General features: G+C 36.4%; 1 protein-coding gene across 6 annotated transcripts; it reads left to right on the forward strand.

Annotated features, from left to right (window-relative positions):
- Positions 1-18: 18 nt before the first annotated feature.
- ECD (ecdysoneless cell cycle regulator) lies at positions 19-25,072 on the forward strand. 6 transcript variants are annotated; one of them, XM_058543201.1, is made up of 14 exons: positions 19-424; positions 1,482-1,699; positions 4,521-4,638; positions 6,793-6,880; positions 6,997-7,175; positions 8,001-8,193; positions 8,753-8,881; positions 10,543-10,671; positions 12,477-12,562; positions 18,182-18,288; positions 18,423-18,606; positions 19,888-19,955; positions 21,272-21,486; positions 23,771-25,072. In XM_058543201.1, exons 2-14 carry the CDS (start codon positions 1,495-1,497, stop codon positions 23,855-23,857), a joined length of 1,788 nt encoding a protein of 595 aa, XP_058399184.1. In that variant the 5' UTR covers positions 19-424; positions 1,482-1,494; the 3' UTR covers positions 23,858-25,072. The 6 variants fall into 6 exon arrangements, with proteins under 6 accessions (XP_058399184.1, XP_058399180.1, XP_058399182.1 ...); XM_058543197.1 differs by lacking the exon at positions 23,771-25,072 and adding an exon at positions 23,422-23,714 and having other exon boundaries at positions 21-424; XM_058543199.1 differs by lacking the exon at positions 23,771-25,072 and adding an exon at positions 23,422-23,714 and having other exon boundaries at positions 21-365.
- Positions 25,073-25,092: the final 20 nt, after the last annotated feature.

Genomic DNA, 25,092 nt, shown 5'->3' on the forward strand with positions numbered 1-25,092 from the left:
GCACCCGCCTAATGCTCCCGCCGACGCTCAGCGGTGAAGACGCCGGGCGTTCCGGGGCTCAGCGGGGTTCTGACTTTCTGTCCGAGCTTCCGCTGGCCTCAGGTCCCAGACGGGTGTTTGGCCCCAGCCTGGGTCAGGCTTTGGCGGCTACCGACCAGCTCACGCGGTGTGAGGGGCGCTGAGGAAAAGTGCCGCCGCAGAGACGTGCCGGAGAGGCCCTAGAACTGTAAGCGGATCGGCTTCACTTTGTCCGAAGGAAGGAGGGAGCCTAGTCTGAGTAAAGAGCGCTCGACTCCAAGTCAGGCCTCTGCTGCTCGGTGGCTTCTCTTTCTGTGCTCCTGGTTTTCTCATCTGTACAGTGAGGAGTAAGCCTGGGTGATCTCAAAGTCCCTTCCAGTTCTGACACTAAGTTCTTCATAATAGGGTGCGCTTGGCATTATGGGGTGCGGGTGGGTAGAATTATTGTTTGTCCTTCTGGTTTGAAAGGCCAAATGATGATTTGGACAGACTGTGGTGAGTGAGTGTCTACATAGAAGATGCAGGTTCTTCTCGACCTCGTTGTATTAGTCCGTTAGAAAACCGAGTAAGCATCAAAATGGGATTGCTGCCTTACAGTGGACCATCCAGTGCAGGGCCTTTCTTTGCCAAGGCTCATCTGGCAGCAAGAGTAAGCTAGTACTTTTTTTTTGTAAGGGAAACCCTTAGAAAATAAAGAGATATCTACCACCTTTTAATATACCAGAGCTATACCCCCTGAGACCTGAAAAGGAGATAAATTTAGGACAGATACTTATAGGATCTAGAACTGTTGTCCGGTAACAGAATCATGGCAGATTATTTTGGAGTGAGATGATAGGATATGAATGTTTTGTAGTTTTGAGTTCCTCTGTGCCATGCAATGTTTGTAAAAGGCAGAGATTGGAATTCTGCAGAGTAAGGGAGATTGCTCTTAAGAGCGTTTAAATAATAAAAATTTTAACTGGGGAAGGATTTTAGAGATGATAGAGTAACACTCTCATTCCACAATTAAGGCAAAAGCACCAGAAAGAGAAAGTGAAATGCCCAAAGTGACACAACTCAGAACTGGGACTTTTGATAGTATTTAAACAAATGATGTTATTGCAGTGTTTCTCAAAATGTGTTACACCACTGCTAGTACAAGGGCAAACATTTTAAATTTTATTCTTACTTATTAGTTAATTGGGAATATGATACTGGATTTCCATTCACAGTATTATATCAAAAGTTCCTTTAACATAATTTTAAGTATAAAGAATATTATTTTAAGTATAAAAATGTCATTAAAATAATATTAAATAAATGTTAATATAGTTGGTACGTGGTCAAGGCAAAAATCATGATGATGGTATGTGGATAACTGAATATTGAAAAACAATGGAATTGACTAGAATAGTTCAGGGAATGGGATATTACTTCTACATTATTCTATAGGGTTTATATTATTGAAACTTTAAATGTAGTTTTCAAAGAAGAATGGAGGAAAATAAGAAGCTTGCTACAGTGGAAGACTCTGTGGAGTACTGCCTATTCCTGATACCAGATGAACCAAGAGACCCAGAAAAACACAAAGAGATTCTTCAAAAATATATTGAGAGGATAATGACCCAGTTTGCGCCTATGCTGGTCCCCTATATCTGGCAGAATCAGCCTTTCAATCTCAAATATAAACCTGAGAAAGGTAAGGCTCTTTTACTTGTTTTGATTTGATATGTATGACTTTCAATGTCATTCTGACAACAGTGATGTATAATAGTCTATAGTTCATTCAGTGTTGTCAGGAGATTTATATCCTGAACTTTTTAGGTTAGTGATGTTTGCCTATATTCGGTTAATCCCTTAAACGTAAAAAAAAATTCTTTTTAATTCATATTGATGAAAATTTTCTAATAGTCATTGCCTTAGGAAATTATATCTACTCAACATTATTAAAACATGGCTTTTCTTTTGGACTTTAATTGTTTTGCTATGCCATAGTGTATCTAGGTATATAGACTAAACAGGTTCAGGCATCTGGCTTCCTTAACCATAGTTCCTTTAGCTGTTACTCTGTATTCCTCACTCTTGGTAATGTATTTAGTAGGCTGCCTTGTTGTTTTGGTGGGGATCTACGAGTGGCTCTGCCTTGCTTATAAAGAGAAATAATTGGTCTTTATTACCATTATTTGTCATTCAGAAGCATTTTGAGGTTTCTTCACTGCTTCCCTGTGTTGTTGGTGCTTGAGATCTGACCTCTGGCCAAATATGGCACTTTGTCCTATCATTTCTTATAGTTTTACCAAAATGAATCATGGATAGGTGATCAAGGCTCTACTCATGCAGTGACTTATGTGGGGGTCTTGTTTCAGTTCAGGAGTCACATCTTGTGATACGATCAGTCTGGCTCTCAATCTAGCTCTTATCTGTTATCTCTTCGCTAGCAGTTGCCAAATGTGTTCCCTACTAATTAATTTAATTTTATCGAGCTCCTGTTCACTGAAACATATGTGATATTTATTGGCAAGAACACTGTCATGTTAGCACAGCACATCCAAAACCAACTCCTTATCTTTTTTCTAGAAAATCATTTTTATCCAGTGTTTTCTCATCTTGCTTAATGGCATTGCTATCCATCTAGTTATCCAAGCTTGTTAGTAATTCAAAATCATACTCAACTCTTCACTTCACCATGTTCAGTCAGGCACTAAATCCTAGTATGATTACTCCTAAAATATGCACCCTTCTCTACATCTGTTTGGCTATAGTGTAGGCCCTCTTTATCTCTTCATCTGAAAGACTAAAGTAGCTACCTAACTAACCTTTCCGGTTCCATTGTCTCCAGTTTCTCACACTGTTGCCAGTTTCTTTGTAAAACTTGAATTTCATCTTGTCACTCTCCTGCCTAATATCCTTCAACTATTCCCCATTGCTTCTGGATGAAGTTCAAATTGAAGTTTAATATATAAGGTAGATAAAAATAGACACTCTTTTGGAGCTTCTCTAGTTGAAAACACTTGGGAGATCTACGATGGGGAGAAGAGTTGGTTGGACTGTTCTTCCCACCTGTCCTTTTTTTGCCGTGGCAGCTCTTGAAACACTCCACAATGCACTTGTTTGACCTTTATTCTGTTAATGTGGTGTATTACATTGATTTTCATATGTCAAACCATCTGTGCATTCCGGGCATAAATCTCACTTGATCATGGTGTACAATCCTTTTAATGTGTTGTTGAATTTAGTTTGCTACTATTTTCTTGAGGATTTCTGCATCAGTATTAATCAGGGGTATTGGTTTGTTGTGTTGTCTTTGTCTGGCTTTAGTATTAGGGTAATGCTGGCCTCATAAAGTGAGTTTGGGAGTGTCCCCTCCTCTTCAATTTTTTGTTAAGACTTTAAGGAGGATTGATGTTAATACTTCTTTAAATGTTTGGTAGAATTTTCCGGTGAAGTCATCTGGTCCTGGGCTTTTCTTTGTTGGAAAGGTTTTGATTACTAATTCAATTTCCTTGCTAGTTAAGGATCTGTTCGAATTTTCTATTTCTTCACCATCCAGTCTTGATACATTGTGTATTTCTAGGAGTTTACCTATTTCTTCTAGGTTATCCAATCTGTTGGTGTACAATTGTTCATAGTGTTCTCTTATAGTCCTTTTTATTTCTGTGGCATAGGTTGTAATATCCCCATTTTCATTTCTGATGTTAGTATTTTAGTCCTCTCTCTCTTTATTTTTGGTTAATCTAATGTTTTGTCAATTTTGTTGATTTTTTTCAACAAACAAACTCAGTCTAGTTGATGTTTTTCTATTCTCTATTTCATTTATCTCTGCTCTCTTCATTATTTCCTTCCTTCTGCTAGGTTTGGTTTAGTTTGTTGTCTTTTTCTAGTTCCTTAAGTTGTCAGGTTGCTGATTTGAAATCTTTTATAACTATAAACTTCCTCTTAGCACTGCTTTGATGCATCCCATAAGTTTTGGTATGTTGTGTTTTTGTTTTCATTTGTCTCAAGAGATTTTCTAATTCTCCTTGTGGGTTCTTCTTTGATCCATTGGTTGTTTAAGACTATGTTGTTTAAGTCTACGTACTTTTGGATAATGCACTTGTTTGAAAATTTCTGCTCCATCTAAATCTAGCTTCCTAATATTCCCAGAACACTCCATTGTCTGTTATGCCCCTGTGCCTTTGCATATGCTGTTCTCTCTTTCTGGAAAGCCTACTTCTGGTCATTCCTCCAGATGAGCATAGCTCAGATATCATATCCTTTATGCTCACAGAGCCCTCAGTGCATACATACCTCTCTGTTCATCATCTTGTTTTAAGATAGCTTGGTTGTCTATCTCCTGTTGTCTAGACCCTCAGCTCCTCAAGAGTAGGATTCTTATATCTCGTTCAGGATTGCAGCCCCAGCTCCCAGTATAGTACCTGGAGCATAGTCAGTCAATGAATGTTTAATTGAATGATTATTTGTATTTGTATTTACACTGACAGATTTACTTGGTAATATGATTGCTTTTCTCTTGTTTTTAGGAGGTGTTCCTGCTCATATGTTTGGCATGACAAAGTTTGGGGATAACATTGAGGATGAATGGTTTATTGTTTATATAGTAAAGCAAGTTACAAAGGAATTTCCAGAGTTAGTAGCAAGGTATTATAGTTACTTTAATAATTCTAAAGGAATTGTGTTATTGAAACTGACTACATTTTTATCCATTTAGTAATTTTTTTCTGTAGTCTGGTGGAAATTTTACAAATTTGGGCCATAGATTTTAAAAGTGACTTCTGTGTTTTCTTCCTTTTCTCTTGTGACTTCCTTTTTTTGAGGAAGAATTAAAGTATCATTGGAGAGTTCAAATCCAAAAAATTTCAAACAAAATCTTCTTATTTTAGGTTTTCTTTCTTTTATTCCCATTATGAAACAACAAATACACATGGTAAACAAAATGCGAACAATACAAAAGAATGTACTGTTCTGACTTCCCAGAAGTAATCACCATCAAATTTCCTGTGGATCTTAAAAGAAAAATACCATTCATATACATATATATATATATATACGTATTTCACAAATTTCTTTATTGTGTCTTCCTCTATTAAACCATAGCTATATTTTTTTGAGAAATCATATACAGAAGAAATGTAGAGAGAAGTCAGTGAACAATTGTATAAGAAGCAAAATAGATAACACTGCATTCTAATTCAGTTTTTAAAATGGCAACTGATAGTTTTCTATAATTACCAAGTTATGCCAGCAGAGGACATTTCATCCACTTACCCCACGTCCTAGTTTTCCTCTTCAGTCCCCAAATTCTGATGTTCTTCTACCCATCCAACCTCTTCCCCAGCAGAACAAAAAGAAAAAACAACTTTGAAAACTTATCATTATATTGAAATTTCAAACATACATAAAAGTAGAGAGTGAACCCACGTGTACCCATCATCCAGCTTCAACAATTACCAACTCATGGTCATTCTTATTTTATCTATACCCTTACCCTATTCGCCCATCACATAGCAAGATTATTTTAAAGCAAATCTCCAATTCTATGCCATTTGATCTTTAAATACTTCAGGAGGTAAACCTAAGAGATAAGAACTCTCATTTTAAATACTATTGTTACCACACCTAAAAATAATTAGCAATAATTTCTTAATAAATGATAGAATTTTAAATGAACAAACACAAAAATATTAGTTTCTATCTTTGCAAGGATAATAAGGAGGGGGCAATACATTTCGTGTGTAGATTCTGATATTTATGTAATGATGGGTCATACCTACAAGCAAGCCTGTAAAGCTCTGTAATAGGCATCTACTATCTTGTCAGTTTTTTAAAAAAGCATTAGAAAAAGAAAAAAGCTCTTCCTCATATGTCTCTGCCAGACTAATATTCTTAAGGTAGAGCTCTAACCATTTTACTATCCTACACTAAAACCTTTCATTCTTTTTGTCTTTAAAACTAAGCTCATTCTTATTGATTCTGCCAACATTTAAAGCTCTTCACAAAATGAATTAACGATGCTTTTCTAGTCTTGTTCTTTACTAGTTGTCATTCTCCAAATATCCACCTTAAGTTGCCACCCCGTAGTTTTGCTTATGCTATTCCCTCTCCCGAGAACATCTCTCCTTTTCTCTCTATATCTCTACCCATTAAAAGTGGAAAAACCTAGAACGTTGTGCATAATATGCTATCTTTTGTGTGACAAGAGGAGAAAATAAGAATTTATATTTCTATTAGCTAGATTATGCATAAGCAAACTCCAGAAGGATAAATAAGAAATAACAATGGTGGAAGGGTAGGAGTTGGGCATACAGGGACAAAAGTAGGAAGGAGATTTTTCATTGTGTAACTTTTTGTGTATTTTTTTAAAGTTTTAACCATGTGACTGTATTATCTATTCAGAAATTTAAATTTTAAAAAAGTGATGCAAATGAGGCAAAACAAAATTATCTTTCAAGGCCCAAATAATACCTCCTCCACAAAGGCTTTCCTAATCTTGGCTGTATGTGATTATTTTTTGTTTTGAAACCCTATAGTACTTTGTATATTTTTCATATTTTTGTCTACTGTTATTTATTTATGTACTTATTTTCTCTCATCTCCCTCCGGTTCCTTACCATCTTATAGTCTCCCTCAGTGCTTAATGGTATCTTAAACATTTTGCTTTATTATAGCAATCTACACGTAGTACATACTCAGATATTTACTAAGATGAAGGAAAAATGTATTAGAATAAATCTGTTTTGATTATTAGCAAACATGTGCTTTTTTTATGCAGAATTGGAACTTCTTTTGTATTAGGATTGAAGACAATGATGGTGAATTTTTGTTAATAGAAGCTGCTGACTTTCTCCCTAAATGGTTGGATCCTGATAATAGTGCCAATAGGGTAAGAAAACCCCAGTTTGGAAAATTTACAGAGATGAAATCATGTTGCAGAATTTTTCATATGTACCTAGAGTTTGTCAGTGCCTGGTATGAAAATTAAAACGTATCATTTTGCAGGTGTTTTTCCACCATGGGGAGTTGTGCATTATTCCTGCACCAAGAAAACCTAGAGCAGCATCCTGGTTGCCCACCACACCCCCAACAATCCCACAAGCATTGAATATAATCTCAACACACCCAGAAAAAATTGTAGCTTCAGAATCTATTCGAGCTGCTGTGAATAGGCGCATCAAAGGGTAAGAAAAGTAACACTTTCATTGCTGCCCAAGGAGCCTTTTAATTTAGTGCAGCTGAAGTCTGTCATTGACTGTAGAATTTCTTTCACCTAGATTATTGCTAATTTTCATTCTGTCTTCATCCTTTATGAAATTGACTAACAAATTAAACTTATGTATTTTAAAATCAAGAAACAGACGTATCTTTTAATTCTCATTCAAAAGTGTTGTCCAATATTTTTGCATTTATTTACTTTAGATATTGTGGCTAAGTGTTATCTATATCCATAGATAAAAATTTTGAAATCTTTAGAAATGAAAACCTAAGGGAGCACAATGTACTCAGGTTTTTTCTGTGGTTCTAGGGCTATGTATGGGATTCTTTCACCTATATGGAACACTTTAGGCTCTATTCAGAAGCGAAGGCGTTACCCCAATAACATTAGTTCACCCATTCAAATTTGAGTATCTATTAAATGTTTAGTGCCATTCAGGTCTTAACAATATTAAAAATCTCTTTTAGATTTGTTTCAGTATACTTTGTACTATTTTCTTTGAAGAATAATGTCTGATTTTATTTTTGTTCCAAAGTATATTAGAGTTTTTGTTTTGTTTTTATTGAGCCGTGTTAATCCCTTTTCTTTATTTTTCATTTCTTCCCACTTTTTCTCTTTCCCTCTCTTCTTTCCTGCAGTGCATATTATATCTTTGTCTTTACCTCTCTTGTCACTTTCTACATCTCACTCTTCATAAACCAAGACAAGATGTTAAGGGGGAAATAAATAGTATAGGAATTTTAGGTATTTACATATCATAAAATAAAAGTAATTGTGTTACCTGTCACAGATATCCAGAAAAAATTCAAGCCTCCCTTCATCGAGCACACTGCTTCCTTCCAGCTAGCATTGCGGCAGTGCTAAAGCAGCGCCCCAGATTGGTGGCTGCAGGAGTCCAGGCATTTTACCTACGGGACCCCATTGACCTGCGAGCCTGTCGTATTTTCAAGACATTCTTGCCTGAAACACGAATAATGACATCGGTAAGATATCTCTCTTGGTCATTGAGTTTCTCTTACTGGAAAGAGATTTGAACTTTGATTGTTCACTAGAAAAAATTGGAAATATTCTATCTCCTCATAGCAAGTTTATATATATATTTTTTCCTTTTTCTTTTCTCCCATCCAGTGGAGGAAGATTTTAAGAGACCTGACTCTCTATTTTGTATGTCACTATTTCCTAGTTATTTCTGACCATATTTTCCCTATTTGAATAATTGCTTCCTTCTTAACAATAAAACATTTCATTTCTTCCAGAGAATTAAGAATTATTCTTTCTTTCCTACCCAACAAAATTGCCATATAATGTAACTAATGATAAGAATTCCATTAGTGATAACTAAAAGGTAGACAGTGAAGGTAAATTTTATAGTATGTGAATTATATCTCCATAAAGCTGTTACTAAAAAATGTAGGCAATGAATAGGTCAGACCTTTTCATTTCATATGAATATGAAGCTCATACATGAAGTTATTAACTATGAAATGATATTCAAGTTTTTAATTTTAGGAAAAGACTCTTGTATTTTATGTCCCTGTCCAGGTCTCTTTCACTAAATGTCTGTATGCCCAGTTGGTGCAGCAAAGGTTTGTGCCAGACCGGCGGAGTGGATACAAGCTGCCTCCTCCATCTCATCCCCAATACCGAGCCCATGAATTGGGCATGAAGTTGGTAATGTTGAACCAGAAAATTTTATTTCTTTCTTTATGTCAAAGGGCTCTTAACAGAATAATGGCACAGCATAGAAAGTCTAGAAATACACTCTATTTACATGAGAATGTAGTAAAATGTGGTGTTTAAAATAAGAAGGAAAAATAGATTATTCAGTAAATGATGATAGAACAACTGTGAAGCCATCTGAAAAATTAAAGTCGATTCCATCATACCTTTACCAAAATAAATTCCATTTGGACCAAATATTTAAATTAAAAAATTGAAACCATAAAATTTGAAAGAAAACACAGGAGCGCTATTGAATATCTGAGTAGGAAAGGACTTTCTAAAGCATAACTTGAAACCAAAAGTTATGAAAGAAAAGAGTGATAAATTTGATTATGTAAAAATTAAACATTTCTATGTGGGAAAGAAAAACCCCATAAAATCAGAAGATAGTAAACCTGGAAAAAGTATTATATTTGCAATTTAAATGACAAAGAGCTGATTTCTCTAATATACAAGTCAATATGAAAAAAATACTACTACTCAGTTAGTAAAAAAATGTTCAGAAACCATAAACAGATAGTTCACAGAAAAGGAAATACAAATGATTTTTAGTTTAAATGTATGACAAATGTTGACCCTTGCTCATAATAAAAGAAATGCAATTTAAAGCCACAAAATAGTGTTTTTTAACCATTTGATTGGCGAGTAATCCAAAAGTTTGATAATATGTACTGGATTGGTGAAAATATATAGAGAAAGAGATACTGTCAAACATTATTGATAGAAATATAAATTGATTCAGTCTCAGAACAATTTGTCAATATCCATCAACATTAAAATGCAGACTCTTCTGCTCAGCATTTTCACTTCTAGAAATTTATCCTCCGTATATTTTGCACGTGCACAAAGACATATGAGGATACTCATGACAGCATTGTTTGCAGCAGCAAAAGATTGGAAACTACCTAAATATAGGAGAATAGCTAGATAAATTATGGTTTATCCAGGAAGTGAGATGGATAAATTTTTATGTGAAATGATCTCCAAGGCATATGACTAAGTGAAAAAGCAAGGTTCAGAATAGTGTGTATATTGCCATAGAGTGACAAAAGGGATGGAGTAGGAGGATGTAAATACACAGACACACACATACCTGCTTGAGTGCATAGATTACTTCTGAAAAGATATACAAGAAATTGGTAACAGTATTTTCCTCTAGAGTGATCAGGGAACCCCCGTTTGAATTATTTTGCCATGTGCATTTATTATATTTTTTAATGAAAGGACTCTTAAAATGAAGTGATTCCCTCCCTTTACTATGTCTGAAACCATGCTCAATTCCTTTATAATTTCTGTTAGGCAAGAAATCTTTTGCAAGCCTTTTTTTAACAAACAAGAAATAAGTTTAAATTTCTGGTTTTGTAATTAGCAAGAAAAGAAATCTCTTTGAAGAGAACAAGCATCTTTGTTTTGTATTATTCTCTTTCCCATTAAAGTTTTTAATAATCTATAGAATTTAAGAAACTTGGAAATAAAGGCAAATTTTTCATAAAATTCAAAAAGTATCATAAATGTCCACATGCCCATGTGTCCATTCACCTTGAGTTCTTGAGTCTGGCTGGATGGAAAGAAAGTACTCTAATAATAAAAATTCTATCTATTCCATGTAGGCTCACGGATTTGAGATCTTATGCTCCAAATGTAGCCCACATTTTTCTGACTCCAAGAAAGCCCTCATTACTACCTCACCACTCTGGGCTGGCTTCCTTGAAAGTCTGAAAAAGAATGATTACTTTAAGGTGAGATTTGCAATGCATTTTTAAAATTGTACAATCCAGGGAAAATCAAGCCAGTGATTTGAAGTCCTATGGTTCATATTTAATGTGTAACATAATTATGGGAGCTACAGTTCAAAGGGACTATTCCAGTTGAATGGTAATGACAGGGTGTCTATGAACTGTTTCTAGTATTTTAGAAAAATTAATGACATTTATATAAAGTGATAAAAGTTATTACTTGTATCAGATGAACAACTTGCGCGAAATCTGTAAAGCAAACATGAAGACACCAAATAGAAAAATTAGCAAAGACATTTAAAAAATTACAAAAAGGGGTCGGCCCCGAGGCCAGCCCCGTGGCATAGCAGTTAAGTGCACGCGCTCCGCTGTGGCGGCGTGAGGGTTCGCACAGTGGCCCAAGGGTTCGCAGGTTGGGATCCCCGGCATGCACCTCCGGACCGCTTGTCAAGTCATGCTGTTGCGGTGTCCCATATAAAGGAGGAAGATGGGCACAGATGTTAGCCCAGGGCTGGTCTTCCTCAGCAAAAAGAGGAGGATTGGCGTGGATATTAGTTCAGGGCTGATCTTCCTCACTAAATAAATAAATAAATAAATAAATAAATAAAAAGGGGCTGGCCTGGTGCTATCGTGGTTGGGTTCGCATGCTTTGCTTCTGTGGCCCGAGGTTCGCAGGTTCAGATCCTGGGCGTGGACCTACACACCACTCATCAAGCCATGCTGTCAGGCATCCCACATATAAAGTATAGGAAGAGGGGTATGGATGTTAGCCCAGAACCAATCTTCCTCACAAAAAAAAAAAAATTTCCAAAAGACAACTGGTTAATTTCTCTTAAAATATTCACTCTCACAAGTAGTAAAGATATGCATATGAACACAATAATAAAGACTGTTTTTCACGTATGTAAAAAAGTATATGAATGATATTCAATTTGTTGAGAGTATAGTGAAATTAATACTCCTATACAGTGCTGATTGTAAATTGGTAGAACCTTAACTGGAAAGTAATTTGGTAGTGTGAGAGCTATGGAAAGGTTCAAACTCGGAGCCTTCACTTTGAATAATGTATTTTAAGGAAACATCCAAGAAGTGGAAAGTCCATAAGAATATGATGATTATAAAGACTGCGGGGCCGGCCCCATGGCTTGGCGGTTAAGTGCGTGCGCTCCACTGCTGGCGGCCCGGGTTTGGATCCAGGGCTCGCACCGCCGCACCACTTCTCCGGCCATGCTGAGGCCGCGTCCCACATACAGCAACTAGAGGGATGTGCAGCCATAACATACAACTGTCTACTGGGGCTTTGGGGGAAAATAAATAAATAAATAAAATTATAAAGACTGTGTAGCAATATGGAAAAGTGCTTTTAGTATATTTTTTAAAGAATGTAAAATGTTAAGTATGAATGCCGCTATAAACATGTATGTGAAAAACAGAAATGATAGTTAAGGTAAGATTATGCTGTTTTTTGGTTCTACTTGTACTTTGTTTTATAAATTAATTACTAGTTAATCAATTATTTCTTAATAACTAATTAAATAATAAAAAATGGTAGAAAACCTTCCAAATTGGAAAGAAGCCCTTACTGGTGAAAAGGATTAGGAACCTCTACATCTAACTTAGTCCCCTTATTTGAAAAAACTGGAACCCAAACAGGTACATTAATGACAAAACAGGGACTAGGACTTAGGCCTCATGATTCCTGAACAATATATTATATTATACCCTGCGTCCCTGAGAGTTGCTGGTGAGCAGGTTATTTTAATGACACCATGTAAATAATGTTCTGATAGGCCATTATTATTTTTTAGGAACTGATAGAAGGTTCTGCTCAGTACCAAGAAAGGCTAGAAATGGCAAAGAACTACTTCCAACTCTCAGTAAACCGGCCAGAAAGGTGAGTTTATCACTACTTAAACATGGCAACAGAGTGGCAACTTGCCAAAAGTTAAGAAGTTACTCACTATTGAGATAGTTGCAAAACTTGGAGTTTCCATATTTAAACAGTTAATGGCAAAGATCATGACTACTGAAGGAGCTGGTGTTGAGGGAGAGGAGGTGTTGCTACAGAAGATCACTGGCACTGGCAGCTATCATCATCATCATCTTGATCGTCATCATCATCACATAACAGCTAACATTTATTGAGTACTTACAAAGCATAGGCCACTTTAACTCGTTTAGTCCCTCTTACAGCCCTGTGAAATAAGTATGATTATTATTGTTCCCTATTTACAGCTGAGAAGATTACAGCCAGGAGAGATTATGTAGTTTGCTGAAGGGCAGACAGCTAATATATGACAGACCTACAATTTGAACTCAGGCAGTCTGGTATTGAGCTATGTGCTTAATTCCTACAGGAGTTCTGGGCTGTGTTGAGCTATTTTAGGTGAGTCTGAAACAAAGGATGAAGCAGGCATTCAGCTTCCAAATGAAATCATTCTAACCTGCCATACATTTCCTGGGGGGAGAAAGAAATGAACACCGAGTTGGAAGGAAATGGTACCCCTTTAAAATTTAAAAAAGTTGTTTCAGTTCTGGTAATGGTGGAGTAACATGTCAGACTAACCCCCTGCCAATTGCAACTATAAAAAACAATTATTTGAAGACACTGTAGAACAACAAAAGCAGGCAAAAATTGGAGAGAATAGCACCCTTGAAAGAAGAAAATCACAATGGATGAGGTCCACATTTATCTGTCTCGTCCCCTGAGGGCACTTCCTAGTCAGTATGGTGCAAGGAAAATAGAGCTCAAGCAGAAAGTCTTACTGGGCTGAGGAATCAAAGGTTAGAATTTGAGTATTGCAAAAAATTCAATTTATGTTTGCAAAATTGAATTTGAGATGCTTAAAGCTATTAAATAACATGAAAGAAATAGCTTTGTGTGTGTTATGTTTAAAAGGTCCCAAGTTGTGTGTGAGTATGTTTTTTGTTTTGTTGTTGGGCTTTTTTTTTAGTCAAACTGATCTGGTTTTGAAGCCTGGTCATTTTGCCAACATCTCAAACACCACACATTTGTATAATAAATGTTCTTTGAAGACTGCATGTAGCAAAGTTGATGCTGAAAGAACTCTAAAGTGAGTTGTCTGTGAGATGGTAATGACTTGACAGCAGTCCTTACTTTCATAAGTGTCTTAGGGGCGCCTTTGTCTCATTCCCATCAGTTTCATGGCAGTAACTGGTGGAAAAGAGAATGCCTTCTTAAAGTATCATTGAAAACTTGGGATAGAGAAGAGAGTAAAGGAGCTGGCCCTGGTAGTTAGGGGAATCTCCCCCAGATGATTCCACTTTGCCTCGAGGAGGCCACTCCCCTTTTTAGAAGTGTTACCTTACCGTCTTGGGTTCAAGAGAAGTTAAGAAATTAGAGAGACTCGTGGAGGAGAGTTAGGGCTCCTCCCGCAAAATAAGATTGGTGGTTGGGTCGTTCTTCATTTTAAATAATAAAGTTTGTTATTGCTATAAAAGTAGCGTATTTATTCATTACAGCAAATACAGAAAGATGTAAGAAGGAAACAATTTATACCATAGAATCAAACAGTATAATCATTTTGATCTACTGCCTTTCAGGATTTTTTTTTCCCCCATACCCAGTTGATTTTTAACAAATTTTTATATTGTATAGAAATTTTGTATCCGGTCTGTAATTTTTACTCATTATAATCTTACATTTTCCCATGACATTAAAACGTCTTCATAAGCATATTTTAAATAGCTGTACAGCATTTCAGCAAATGGATGCACCATAATTTACTCAACATTTTTACTATTGGTGAAAAAATTGCAAATAGCTTAAATGTCCAACATTTTAATTAGTGTTGTAGGAGAGAGTCCCATTCCCTAAACCAGGGATAATTTCTAAACAGTTTAAAACCACACTCACTTCTCCTTCCAGATCTGTTCTTGAATTCTCAATGTTTCTTTTTGTTTTTTAACAGATTAATATCATAGACTATTCCCTACTGTCTTTTAATATCATAGACTGTTTCCCACTGTCTTTTAATAGTATCACCATCCTCCTTATTACCCAGACCTCCTGGCTCTCCTTGGATCCAGTCCCTAGATCCTGGTTATTATTATCTTGTGTCTTGCATTATTCTTTCTTACTGCCCAGCTATTCTAGTTACTTATTTCTTGAACTATGGCAATACCTAAACTTGTTTCTCAACCTCTAGTAACTCTTCTCTTCCAATTCAACTGTTAGAGCCAGGAGAATCTGCTTGAAATATGTCTTTAATCATGTCACTCCCCTTTCCTAAAAAACTGTTAGAGATTGTAATAGTGAAAAATTACAATCTGTGTCCATCAATAGTAGATAAATGAATTGCAGTGTATTTATGCGATAGACTACTATCCATTTGTTAACCAGAGATTAGCTAAATATACATAAACCTAATTCAGGATTTCTCAGCCTCAGCACTGTTGACATTTTGGACCACATAATTTGTTGTGGGAGACTGTCCTGTGCATTGTAGGATGTTTAGCAGCATTTTTGGCCTCTACCCGGTAAATGCCGGTAGGACTACCCACCCCCCAATTATGACAACCAAAAATGTCACCAGACATTGCCAGATGTGCTCTGGGGCACAAAATTGTCCCCAGTTGAAAACCACTGATCTAAATTAATATATTTCAAAAACATAATGCTGAGTGAAAAAAGCAGGTTGTAAATATGTACGGTACGGATGCTATACATATAAAATGTAAAAATACCATATACTATTTATAGATATATATATTCATTCATTCAGCAGATATTTATTGAGTATCTTCTATGTGCCGGGCCCTCTTCCAGGCACTGGGGATACAACACCTAAGTGTTGTAGTGAGTGAACTAAGTCTCCCTGCCCTTATCGAGCTTACATGCTAGTGTAGGAGAAAGACAATAAACCATAATATATGTTAGATGGTGATAAGTGCTTTGAGAAAAAAAACAGTGTATGGGGAGACAGGGGTAGAGGCTGCTATTCTAGATAGGTTGATCAAGGAGGCCTTTCCAAGGAGGTTTTCTTTGAGAAGAGATCTGAATGAAGTGAGGGAATGAAGCATACAGACATTTAGGGGAATAACATTCCAGTGGCCCAGAAGGATACTTGTGAGAGCAGTCACCTCTGGGCAAAATGGGAATGATTGGAACTGGTAGTGTTGGTCATCAAAGGAAACATTATCTTTATCTATAGTGTTTTTTTTAAAGTGCATTCACTTGTTACTAGTTTAATTTTTTGTGTTAAATCTGTAAATGTAATCATATATTTAGACAAAGTAAATATAACAATATTATAATCCTGAGTGGTAGGGATATGGACATTTCTTATGTTATCTTTTGGACTTGTCTATATTATTTAAATCTCTTAAAACAAAAATTAAAAATAACAAGCCATCTGTGATCACCCACTGCTTATTTCATTGAGTCCAAACTTCTTAGCCATTTCAGGCTCACTGTGCTCTTATCCCAGGCGATCTGTTCAGCCTTGCCTTCCATGCTTAAGCCAAACTGAACGCCATTTGCTCTCTGAACATGTTCTTCACTTCCCTTCCTCCATACAAATGCTTATTTTTCCCCTTGCCTAAAGTTTCTCTACCCTATCTTACCTGTCAAAATCCTCCCCATTCTTTAAGGCTTAACTCAACTATTTCCATTCTCTCTCTCTTTAACTTCTCTTCCCCCACCCCAATGAATGTAATTACCTTCTCCTATGACTCTTCATAGCATCTGGTATTCCTGCACGACTTTATGTTTTGTAATTTATTATGATAATTTGTATATTTCTTTTCTCTCTCCTAGTAACATTTACGTGATATAGAGTAGGGACAATTTCCTATCACCTACATGATTTAGCAAATTATGCAAATGTTTATTAAATGAACTAAAGTCCATTATATAACTTGATTTGCTGCATTCTAAATAGTTCAGACAGAGTTTCATCAATTTATATGTCCCATCACTATCATAAAATAACTCACTCGTCATATAAATAATCTCCATGTATATTTCCTCGTCAGTTTATAATAGGAGGAGCACAAAATAGGGTCAGAAGACTTGATTTCAAGACTTTGTTCTGTCCAACTAAATGACCTTACAAAAATTATAGAATTTCAGTGGGCTCTGGTTTTCTCATCTGTAAAACAGGATCATTACTTCTTCATAATAGTAATTAGAGGACTAAATAAGAAAATGTATTTACATTATGTTTTACATTAGATCCTTGGACTATATTCATCTTACAGCTGAAAATTTGTACCCTTTTACACAACATGTCCATTTTTCCCTCACCCCCTAGTCCCTGGCAACCACTTTTCTATTCTCCGTTTCTGTGAGTTTGACTTTTTTTTTTTAGATTCCACATGTAAGTGATATATGCAGTATTTGTCTTTCTCTATCTGGCTTATTCCACTCAGCATAATGCTCTCAAGGTGCACATCCGATATGTTGTCACAAATGGCAGGATTTCCTTCTTTCTCATGACTGAATAATATTCCATTGTATGTATATACCACATCTTCTTTATCCATTCATCTGTTGATGGACACTTAGGTTGTTTCCATATCTTAGCTATTGTGAATAATGCTGCAGTGAACATGGGAGTGCAGATATCTCTTCGATATGCTGTTTTCATATCCTTTGGATACGTACCCAGAAGTGGGATTGCTGGGTCATATGATTGCTATATTTTTAATTTTTTGCGGAACCTCCATACTAGTTTTCCATAGTGTCTATACCAATTTACATTCCCACCAACAGTGTACAAGGATTCCCTTTTCTCCGTGTCCTCACCAACACTTGGTCTCTCTTGTCTATTTGATGGCTCATTGTGAGGTGATATCTCATTGTGGTTTTGATTTGCATTTCCCTGATGATGAGTGATGTTGAGCACCTTTTCTTGTACCTCTTGGCTGTTTGTATGTCTTCTTTGGAAAAATGTCTGTTCAGTTCCTCTGCCCATTTTTTAATCGAATTGTTTGATTTTTGTTTGGAGTCATACGAGTTCTTTATATATTTTGGAGATTAACCCCTTGTCAGATATATGGTTTGCAAATATTTTCTCCCATTCTGTAGGTTGCCTTTTCATTTTGTTGATGGTTTCCTTTGCTGTACAAAGCAGTTTTTCTTTGAGCTCTTTTGTATTTCAGAGTTCCTGGTGAAATTTTACTTGAGAACAAGGGGTCTGTCTCCTAAAATAAATTTTTAAAAACAAACCAGAGGGGAAGGGGGGAGGGAGGAGGGTGAAAGGGATAATTCGGTACATGTGTGTGGTGATGGGTTGTAATTAGTATTTTGGTGGTGAACATGATGTAATCTATGCAGAAATAGAAGTATAATGATGTACACCTGAAATTTTTACAATGTTATAAACCAATGTTACTGCAATAAACAAAAATAAATGCAAAACAAAAAAACAAACAAACAAAAAAACAAATTAGGCTAGATAATCCCTTCCAACTTTAAAATACTATATTTTTGTGATTATTATTCTGAGCTCTCTTATAAAAGAATACCCGTGTCTTTTATTTTTTATAGCTCTCTTGCTATGAGCCCAGGTGAAGAAATCTTAACCTTATTACAGACAATACCATTTGATTTAGAAGAGCTTAAGAAAGAAGAAGCTAATCTTCCCCCAGAAGATGGTAAGTGATGGACCAGGATAGAGCAGAAGGGTTAGAAAGAATTAAAACATTCCACTAAATTTCATGGGGTGCTAGCCTGAGAGTACCTGTCATGTGAGTGTAGTATGGCAGTATCATGCTTTCTTCTTTTTCAGATGACCAGTGGTTAGACCTCTCACCAGATCAGCTGGACCAGGTACTGCAGGAAGCTGCTGGCAAAAAAGAACCAGAGCCCATTTCCAAGGGGGAGAAGGAGAACTATGACTTAACTCAAGTCTCAGAGAGCATGAAAGCTTTCATATCTAAAGTCTCAACCCACAAAGGAGCAGAGCTGCCTCGGTAATTTGTATTAAAGTATAAATATCTAAATAGTTATAACCCAAGTGTTGAAGTCATCCAGTCATTGCCACTTCTACTCTTTTTTTTTTTTTTTTTTTTAGTAAACTATTCGTACTGCTTTGTTTCCCTCTTTTGGTGTCTAGTACCATGATAACCTACTTATCTAGAGTCAGATTTCTAGTGACCTGATCCTCTGTGATCCTCAAAGTAAGCCAGACAGACCACTCAACAGATCTAAAAGCCACTATCCCAGGGCTATGCAGGGCAACCATGTACTTTACTCTTTAGATTTTTACTCAGAACCTTATGGACTCCTAACATCTAGCTCTCAGCAAGCTCAGACTTCTGCTCTCCCACGCACAAACAGATTGGAAGCTTCAAACTCAAAAGAGGGGGATAAAAGGGTTCATCAGAGGAAGAAATAATAACAGAAGAAATGGGAAACTACATTTAGCAAGTAATAGGGAAAAAAGGTAGATGGAACTGTTACTTGCACAGCAACTAGGTCTTTAATAGCGTTGATGTTTGAGAACCTCATGAAAAGATTACAATTTACGTTCAATATCCTCTCTTTAAGAAAGCAGGGATAGGGGCCGTCCCTGTGGCTTAGCGGTTAAGTGTGTGCGCTCCACTACTGGTGGCCCAGGTTCGGATCCCGGGCGCGCACCAATGCACCGCTTCTCCAGCCATGCTGAGGCGGTATCCCACATACAGCAACTAGAAGGATGTGCAACTATGACACACAACTATCTACTGGGGCTTTGGGGAAAAAAAGGAGAAGGATTGGCAATAGATGTTAGCTCAGAGCCAGTCTTTCTCAGCAAAAAGAGGAGGATTAGCATGAATGTTAGCTCAGGGCTGATCTTCCTCACAAAAAAAGAAAAAAAAAAAGCAGGGATAAAGGAAAGTTCTTATTTATTTTTGAAGATTTGGTTTCTAAAGAGATAGACTTTATTTAAATTAACTTAGATAAATAACTTCTTTTGCTAATGCTAGATATATCTTGTGGGAGGTGGAAGGTGGATAGGTCCTTAAATCAGCATAAGTTAAATGTTCATAAACGAAGTGCAATTTTTACTTTTATTTCATCAGTCTTCCCCATTTCTTTTGCCCTGCAAGATCAGTAAGCGTCGGGATTTTTTTAATTTAAACTATAATTTTTCTTGCTGTGCTTCTTTTGAGATTATATCTCTGGTAGTGTTCCTAAGAATGGCACCACTTTAGAAAAAATTTCAAAGAGTTGTGTTCGGGATAAATTGCCTTTTTCCTTTAATCTTGCAGAGAACCTTCTGAGGCTCCAATCACTTTTGACGCAGATTCTTTTCTTAATTATTTTGATAAAATTTTAGGTAAGTTACAGTGTGATGTTTATTTTCATTTTGAAACGTAAGTAGTATGGCTATATGTTAGAGCATTGGAGCATTGGAGCATTGGATTTCTTGGAAGTCAAGATATTGCTTTCTCTTCATGATTTTGACTTGCTTTCAACCATAAATTACTGCCCTATTGAATGATTTTGCAGAGGATGCCTAGCTCAGTGCCTGACATTGTAGCTGCTCGTTAAATATTTGTTGAGTGAGTGAATGCTCTGTGTTTAGGTAGGGTTTTACCTTGGATCCCACATTATGTTGTTTTTTCTCTTTTAGACTTAATGCACTTACACACTAATAATAAAAAGACAAATATCACAATAAAAAAATCAACAAAAGATATAAATAGGCAGTGCCTTGAAGAAGAAATATAAAAATAGTCAATAAATATTTTTAAATAGTTAACTGTTTCTAGTAAGCAAGTAAATACACAATAAAAATAAGGACATTTTTTTCCCGTAATATTGGCAAAAATTTAAAAGATTGATAATAATCAGTTTTCTCAAGGGTTGGAGAAATGAGCAGTCTCCAACTGGGCGGGCGGGGTAGAAGTGTAAGTCGTCTTTTCACAGGGCAGTTTGGTACTCTAGAATGTTCATAACCTTTGCCTTAGCAATTTCATTTCTAGGAGTTTACTCTGTGAAAAAGATGTATGTGCCAAGATGGTGATTGCAGCATTGTAGTGGCAAAAAAATGGAATATCCCAGATGTCCACCAAGAGGCAAATGGTTAAATAAATCATAATGCATCCATATTTTGTAATACTGTGCAGCTTTAGTGAAGATTGAAGTCCATCTATAGGTTTTGACAGAGAAGGACCTCCAAGACATATAAATAAGTGGAAAAGCAAACCATAGTTCAATATGTATATCTATGTTTAAAAAAAAACTATGTTTATATATATATGTACAGAACTGGATAGATAAAGGTCTGGATACCCACCAAACTATTAAAAGATTCTTAACTCTGGAAAGAGTGAGATGTGAGACAATAATTCTGCATGGCGTGAATGTTTGCATCAAAATGTATTCATGTGTTATGTAGTTTTTTTAGTTTTTAAGTAAAAAAATTTAATTAAATTCACATAAAAAAAAAAAGGTGACTCTTTCAGCTTAGTCTGTGTACTTTTCTGCAAATATCTGCCAGTAATACCATTTTCTGGAAGGGATTTTTGTGAAGTTGTTTGCCTATGTATATTGGTTTTTTTCTGCAGATAATATTCTAATTCTTTTGAGAGGTGTAATCAGTCAAAAAAAATTTACCAAATGGCGCTTTCTGTGTTGGGGTCTGTTTAGGGCCCAGGCCTCATGAGTCAGACTCTGATGATCTGGATGAAGATGACTTTGAATGTTTAGATAGTGATGATGACTTGGATCTTGAAACACAAGAGCCCGGGAAAGAAGCATCTGTAAAAGGAACTCTTGATGATCTCAAGTCATACATGGCCCAGATGGACCAGGAACTGGCATGTACCAGCATTGGCAAGAGTTTCACTACCCAGAAGCAAATGGTATGTCTGTGTTTAACCTCTTTTCCTTTCTGAGTCTATTACAAAGGATAGCTAAAACCATATTTATGTTAGTTTTTCTTTTCTTTTTCTTTTTTTTTTGATTTGTGATAGTTTTTTTTGTGATGAATTTGATTTTTTGATTTGAAGTAAATAAGAATGTTAATTTTTTCCTAACTCTGGTAGGATGAAGGATTATTAACTTTTTTTCCCTAAACATAAGCTTGATTATATTTCTTATTCTGTTATCTATCAGGATTTAAAATAAGAAGTCATATGATGTATTCACATTAATATGTGGTTGCATACTACTACGAACAGTTTAAATCGATTTAAAAAAAAAGAAAGGATCTTAAATATCCAAATAATTTTCAAGTCTTAATAGTGTTTGTTTTGAATGTTTTCCTATTTTAGAGCCAAATTTAGAATTCATCTTCCACTAATGTTTTTATCCTAGTTTTTATACCAACACTGTCTAACTCTAGACAGAGACATTATGAAAAGAGAATGGACCCTGGAGTCTCATGGATTAGGGTTTAAAATCCAGCTCAGCTATCCACTGTGAATGTATCCATTAACCAGTAATCCCCATACCACAGAATTAACATAAGAACCAAATGAGACAACAGTAAAACCCATAATGGGCCCTTAATTAATGTTGTTCCCCTTGCTTTGATCATCTAAACCACATTTAAAACTATATTCACTGGGCTTGGCCCCATGGCCGAGTGGTTAAGGTTCCACACGCTCCACTTCGGCGGCCCGGGTTCATGGGTTCACATCCCAGGTGTGGACCTACTCCATTCACCAGCCATGCTGTGGAGGTGTCCCACATACAAAAAGATAGAGGAAGATTGGCACCAATGTTAGCTTAGGGCTAATCTTCCTCAAGCCAAAAAAAGAGGAGGATTGGCAACAGATGTTAGCTCAGGGTGAATCTTCCTCAGCAAAAAATAAAAATAAAACTATATTCACTTCCAGTATTGTGAAAACCTAATAGAAACCATACATTAGATTTATTTAAAGCAGTTTTTCTTAAATTTTAATGTGAATATGAATCACCTAAAGATCTTGTTAAAATATAGATTCTGGTTAAGTATGTCGGGGGCGAGGTCTGAGATTTTACATTTCTAACAAGCTCCCAAGCAGTGCACGTGCTGCTGGTCCATGGACCACACTTTGAATAGCAAAGATATAAAGGTCTAAAGATCAAGCTGCAATCTTTCAAATCCTTTTCCCAGCCTGTGAAATCAGAGGCTCAAGTAACAATTCAGAGTCTTTGTGGTTAGACCTCACTTGAAGTTTTTTCATTGGGGGAAAACAAGGAATCTTTCATTTAGAGAAAAATTTAGATTCTTTTTTTTAATGTTCATTATTTTTAAATAATGAATCTTAGGCAAGCTATAAATGTACCTTCTTAACCCTGGTTATCTCCTTTGCACTATTTCAAAATAGGGAAGAAATCCTTTCAATTTGTAGAAACTTTCCTTAGGAAGAAGTGTATTATAATCTTTGGAACCAAATATTAATACATGTGTTAAATTACATAGTTTATTAGACTTCGTTTTTACTTTCAAGAAGGAAAAGAAATTTCCTTTTTAATTTGGAATTCAGTTTTACATTGTTGCTTAGTTAGCTTTTTTTTTTAAATAATTTTATTTTATTGATTTATTTTTCTCCCAAAGCCCCAGTAGATAGTTGTATGTCATAGCTGCACATCCTTCTAGTTGTTGTATGTGGGATGTGGCCTCAGCACGGCCTGAGAAGTGGTGTGTCGGCGCGGGCCTGGGATCCGAACCTGGGCCGCCAGCAGCGGAGCGCGCGCACTTAACCGCTAAGCCACGGGGCCAGCCCCTGTTTAGTTAGCTTTTTATTGTTAACTACCATCCAACCTAATGGCATATTATCCCATGATTTTCTTTTCCCTTCATGAATAAGGAACCTCTATCCCAGACTACCAATAACAATTCAGATGAGGAAGATTCTGGTGCAGGAGGATCTATTATGACACCAGTGGATGTAGACCTGAACCTGGTTTCAAATATACTGGAATCCTATAGTTCCCAAGCTGGATTGGCAGGACCTGCTTCCAACCTTCTACAAAGCATGGGAGTGCAGCTACCTGACAACACTGATCATAGATCCACCGGAAAGCCAACGAAAGATTAATAACCAGCAAACCTAGCCTCTCTTTTTCCTTCTTAAATAAATATTGATTCTGATTATGCTCATTTCTAGTTTAGATTACTCATTTAGTAAAAATGTTTCTTCACTACAACTTTCACAGATTGACTTCTCCTCTATGAGCCCCAAATGTTGCCCTCTCGGCACAAGTCTTTGTGATCTCAACTCTGGGGTTCACACAAGGTTTTGAAGTTGGCAGAAGAGAGAGAATCAAGCCTCCGGATAGCCCGAGATGAGATTTACACACTCCGTGTTTAGGACATTGTTCATCTTTGTTGAGAATTAAATGTTAGGTAGAGAAAGGAAAGTAGATAGGCAAAAATAAAGAATGAATCAGTTGCTTTTTTATTTCAGTTCCCCGTGTTGACCTTGAGCCAGGCTCACTCTGCTGACAAATACATTTGTTTTAACGTTTTACCTATTTTGCTATTCTACTTCATGGACCCAGTGGGTTCTTTTTATCCTTAGCACCTTCAAAACTCATTGCCTCTCCAGCCAGCTAAGCCCTATACCAAAGTTTCTTTTATTTATCTGCCATTTTTCAGTATCTGGACCCTGACCACTTCTGCCTCAGCTTTCAGATATCCTTGGAGCTCTAAGAAGCAAAGACCTTGTTCCATTGTTCCATTCACTGTTGGGAAACAAAGTTCAATGTTGCAGCTCCTCCTGTTAGCCACTTTCATCTTTTCTTTTCCAAAACAACACATTAATCCAAAAGCAAACAGTTAACTCCATGGTAAGTTTGAGAAACTCATAACCAGGAATCCTGCACACTCCCCTTTCTATCAGTATTTTCAGACTGGGGATGTGTACAGATGTGCTCACAAACACACCCACATAGAGAGAAAAAAGATTGGGAGACAGTGATACACATGGACCCTGAACTGTTTTCTTCTAACTGCAAGATATGAAGAAATCTCAGGTCCTCTCTTTCGAGAGTGCTTTTCCCTTCTACGTGCTGGGTTCAGCTCAGGTCAGGGCAAGCTGCCAATCTAACAGGACAATCAAGTCCCATCACATATTATCCCTCAACATTTTCTGCTGAAGGCACTTTTGATTTCCCCAAAGCAATGATGGTTTGCTGGCAATACAAGAGCAATGACCTTTTGGGATCAAAAGGAAATTGAGTGCTTCAACTTTTCTAGTTCTAGAACGTCTTTTGCTTAGTCCTATGGGACTTGGATGTGTAAATAATCTTAGGTTTCTGACAATTGTGTCTTTAATCACAAGTTAGTGCCAGTCACCTGAAGATATGACTTCCCAGCCATTCCTCTTTTCTAATGGACCTCTAACAGTATTTCTTCTGCACATTGCTTCAGTCGTTCCACAGACTTGGAACCTAGACTTAAATGTTTGTCACACTAATAAAACGATTCTTTTCTCTTCCCGCCTTACATTCTCACTTTCCACAAATTCCTCACTTCA

This window comes from Diceros bicornis, chromosome 6, assembly GCF_020826845.1.
Source record: "Diceros bicornis minor isolate mBicDic1 chromosome 6, mDicBic1.mat.cur, whole genome shotgun sequence".
NCBI lineage: Eukaryota > Metazoa > Chordata > Mammalia > Perissodactyla > Rhinocerotidae > Diceros > Diceros bicornis.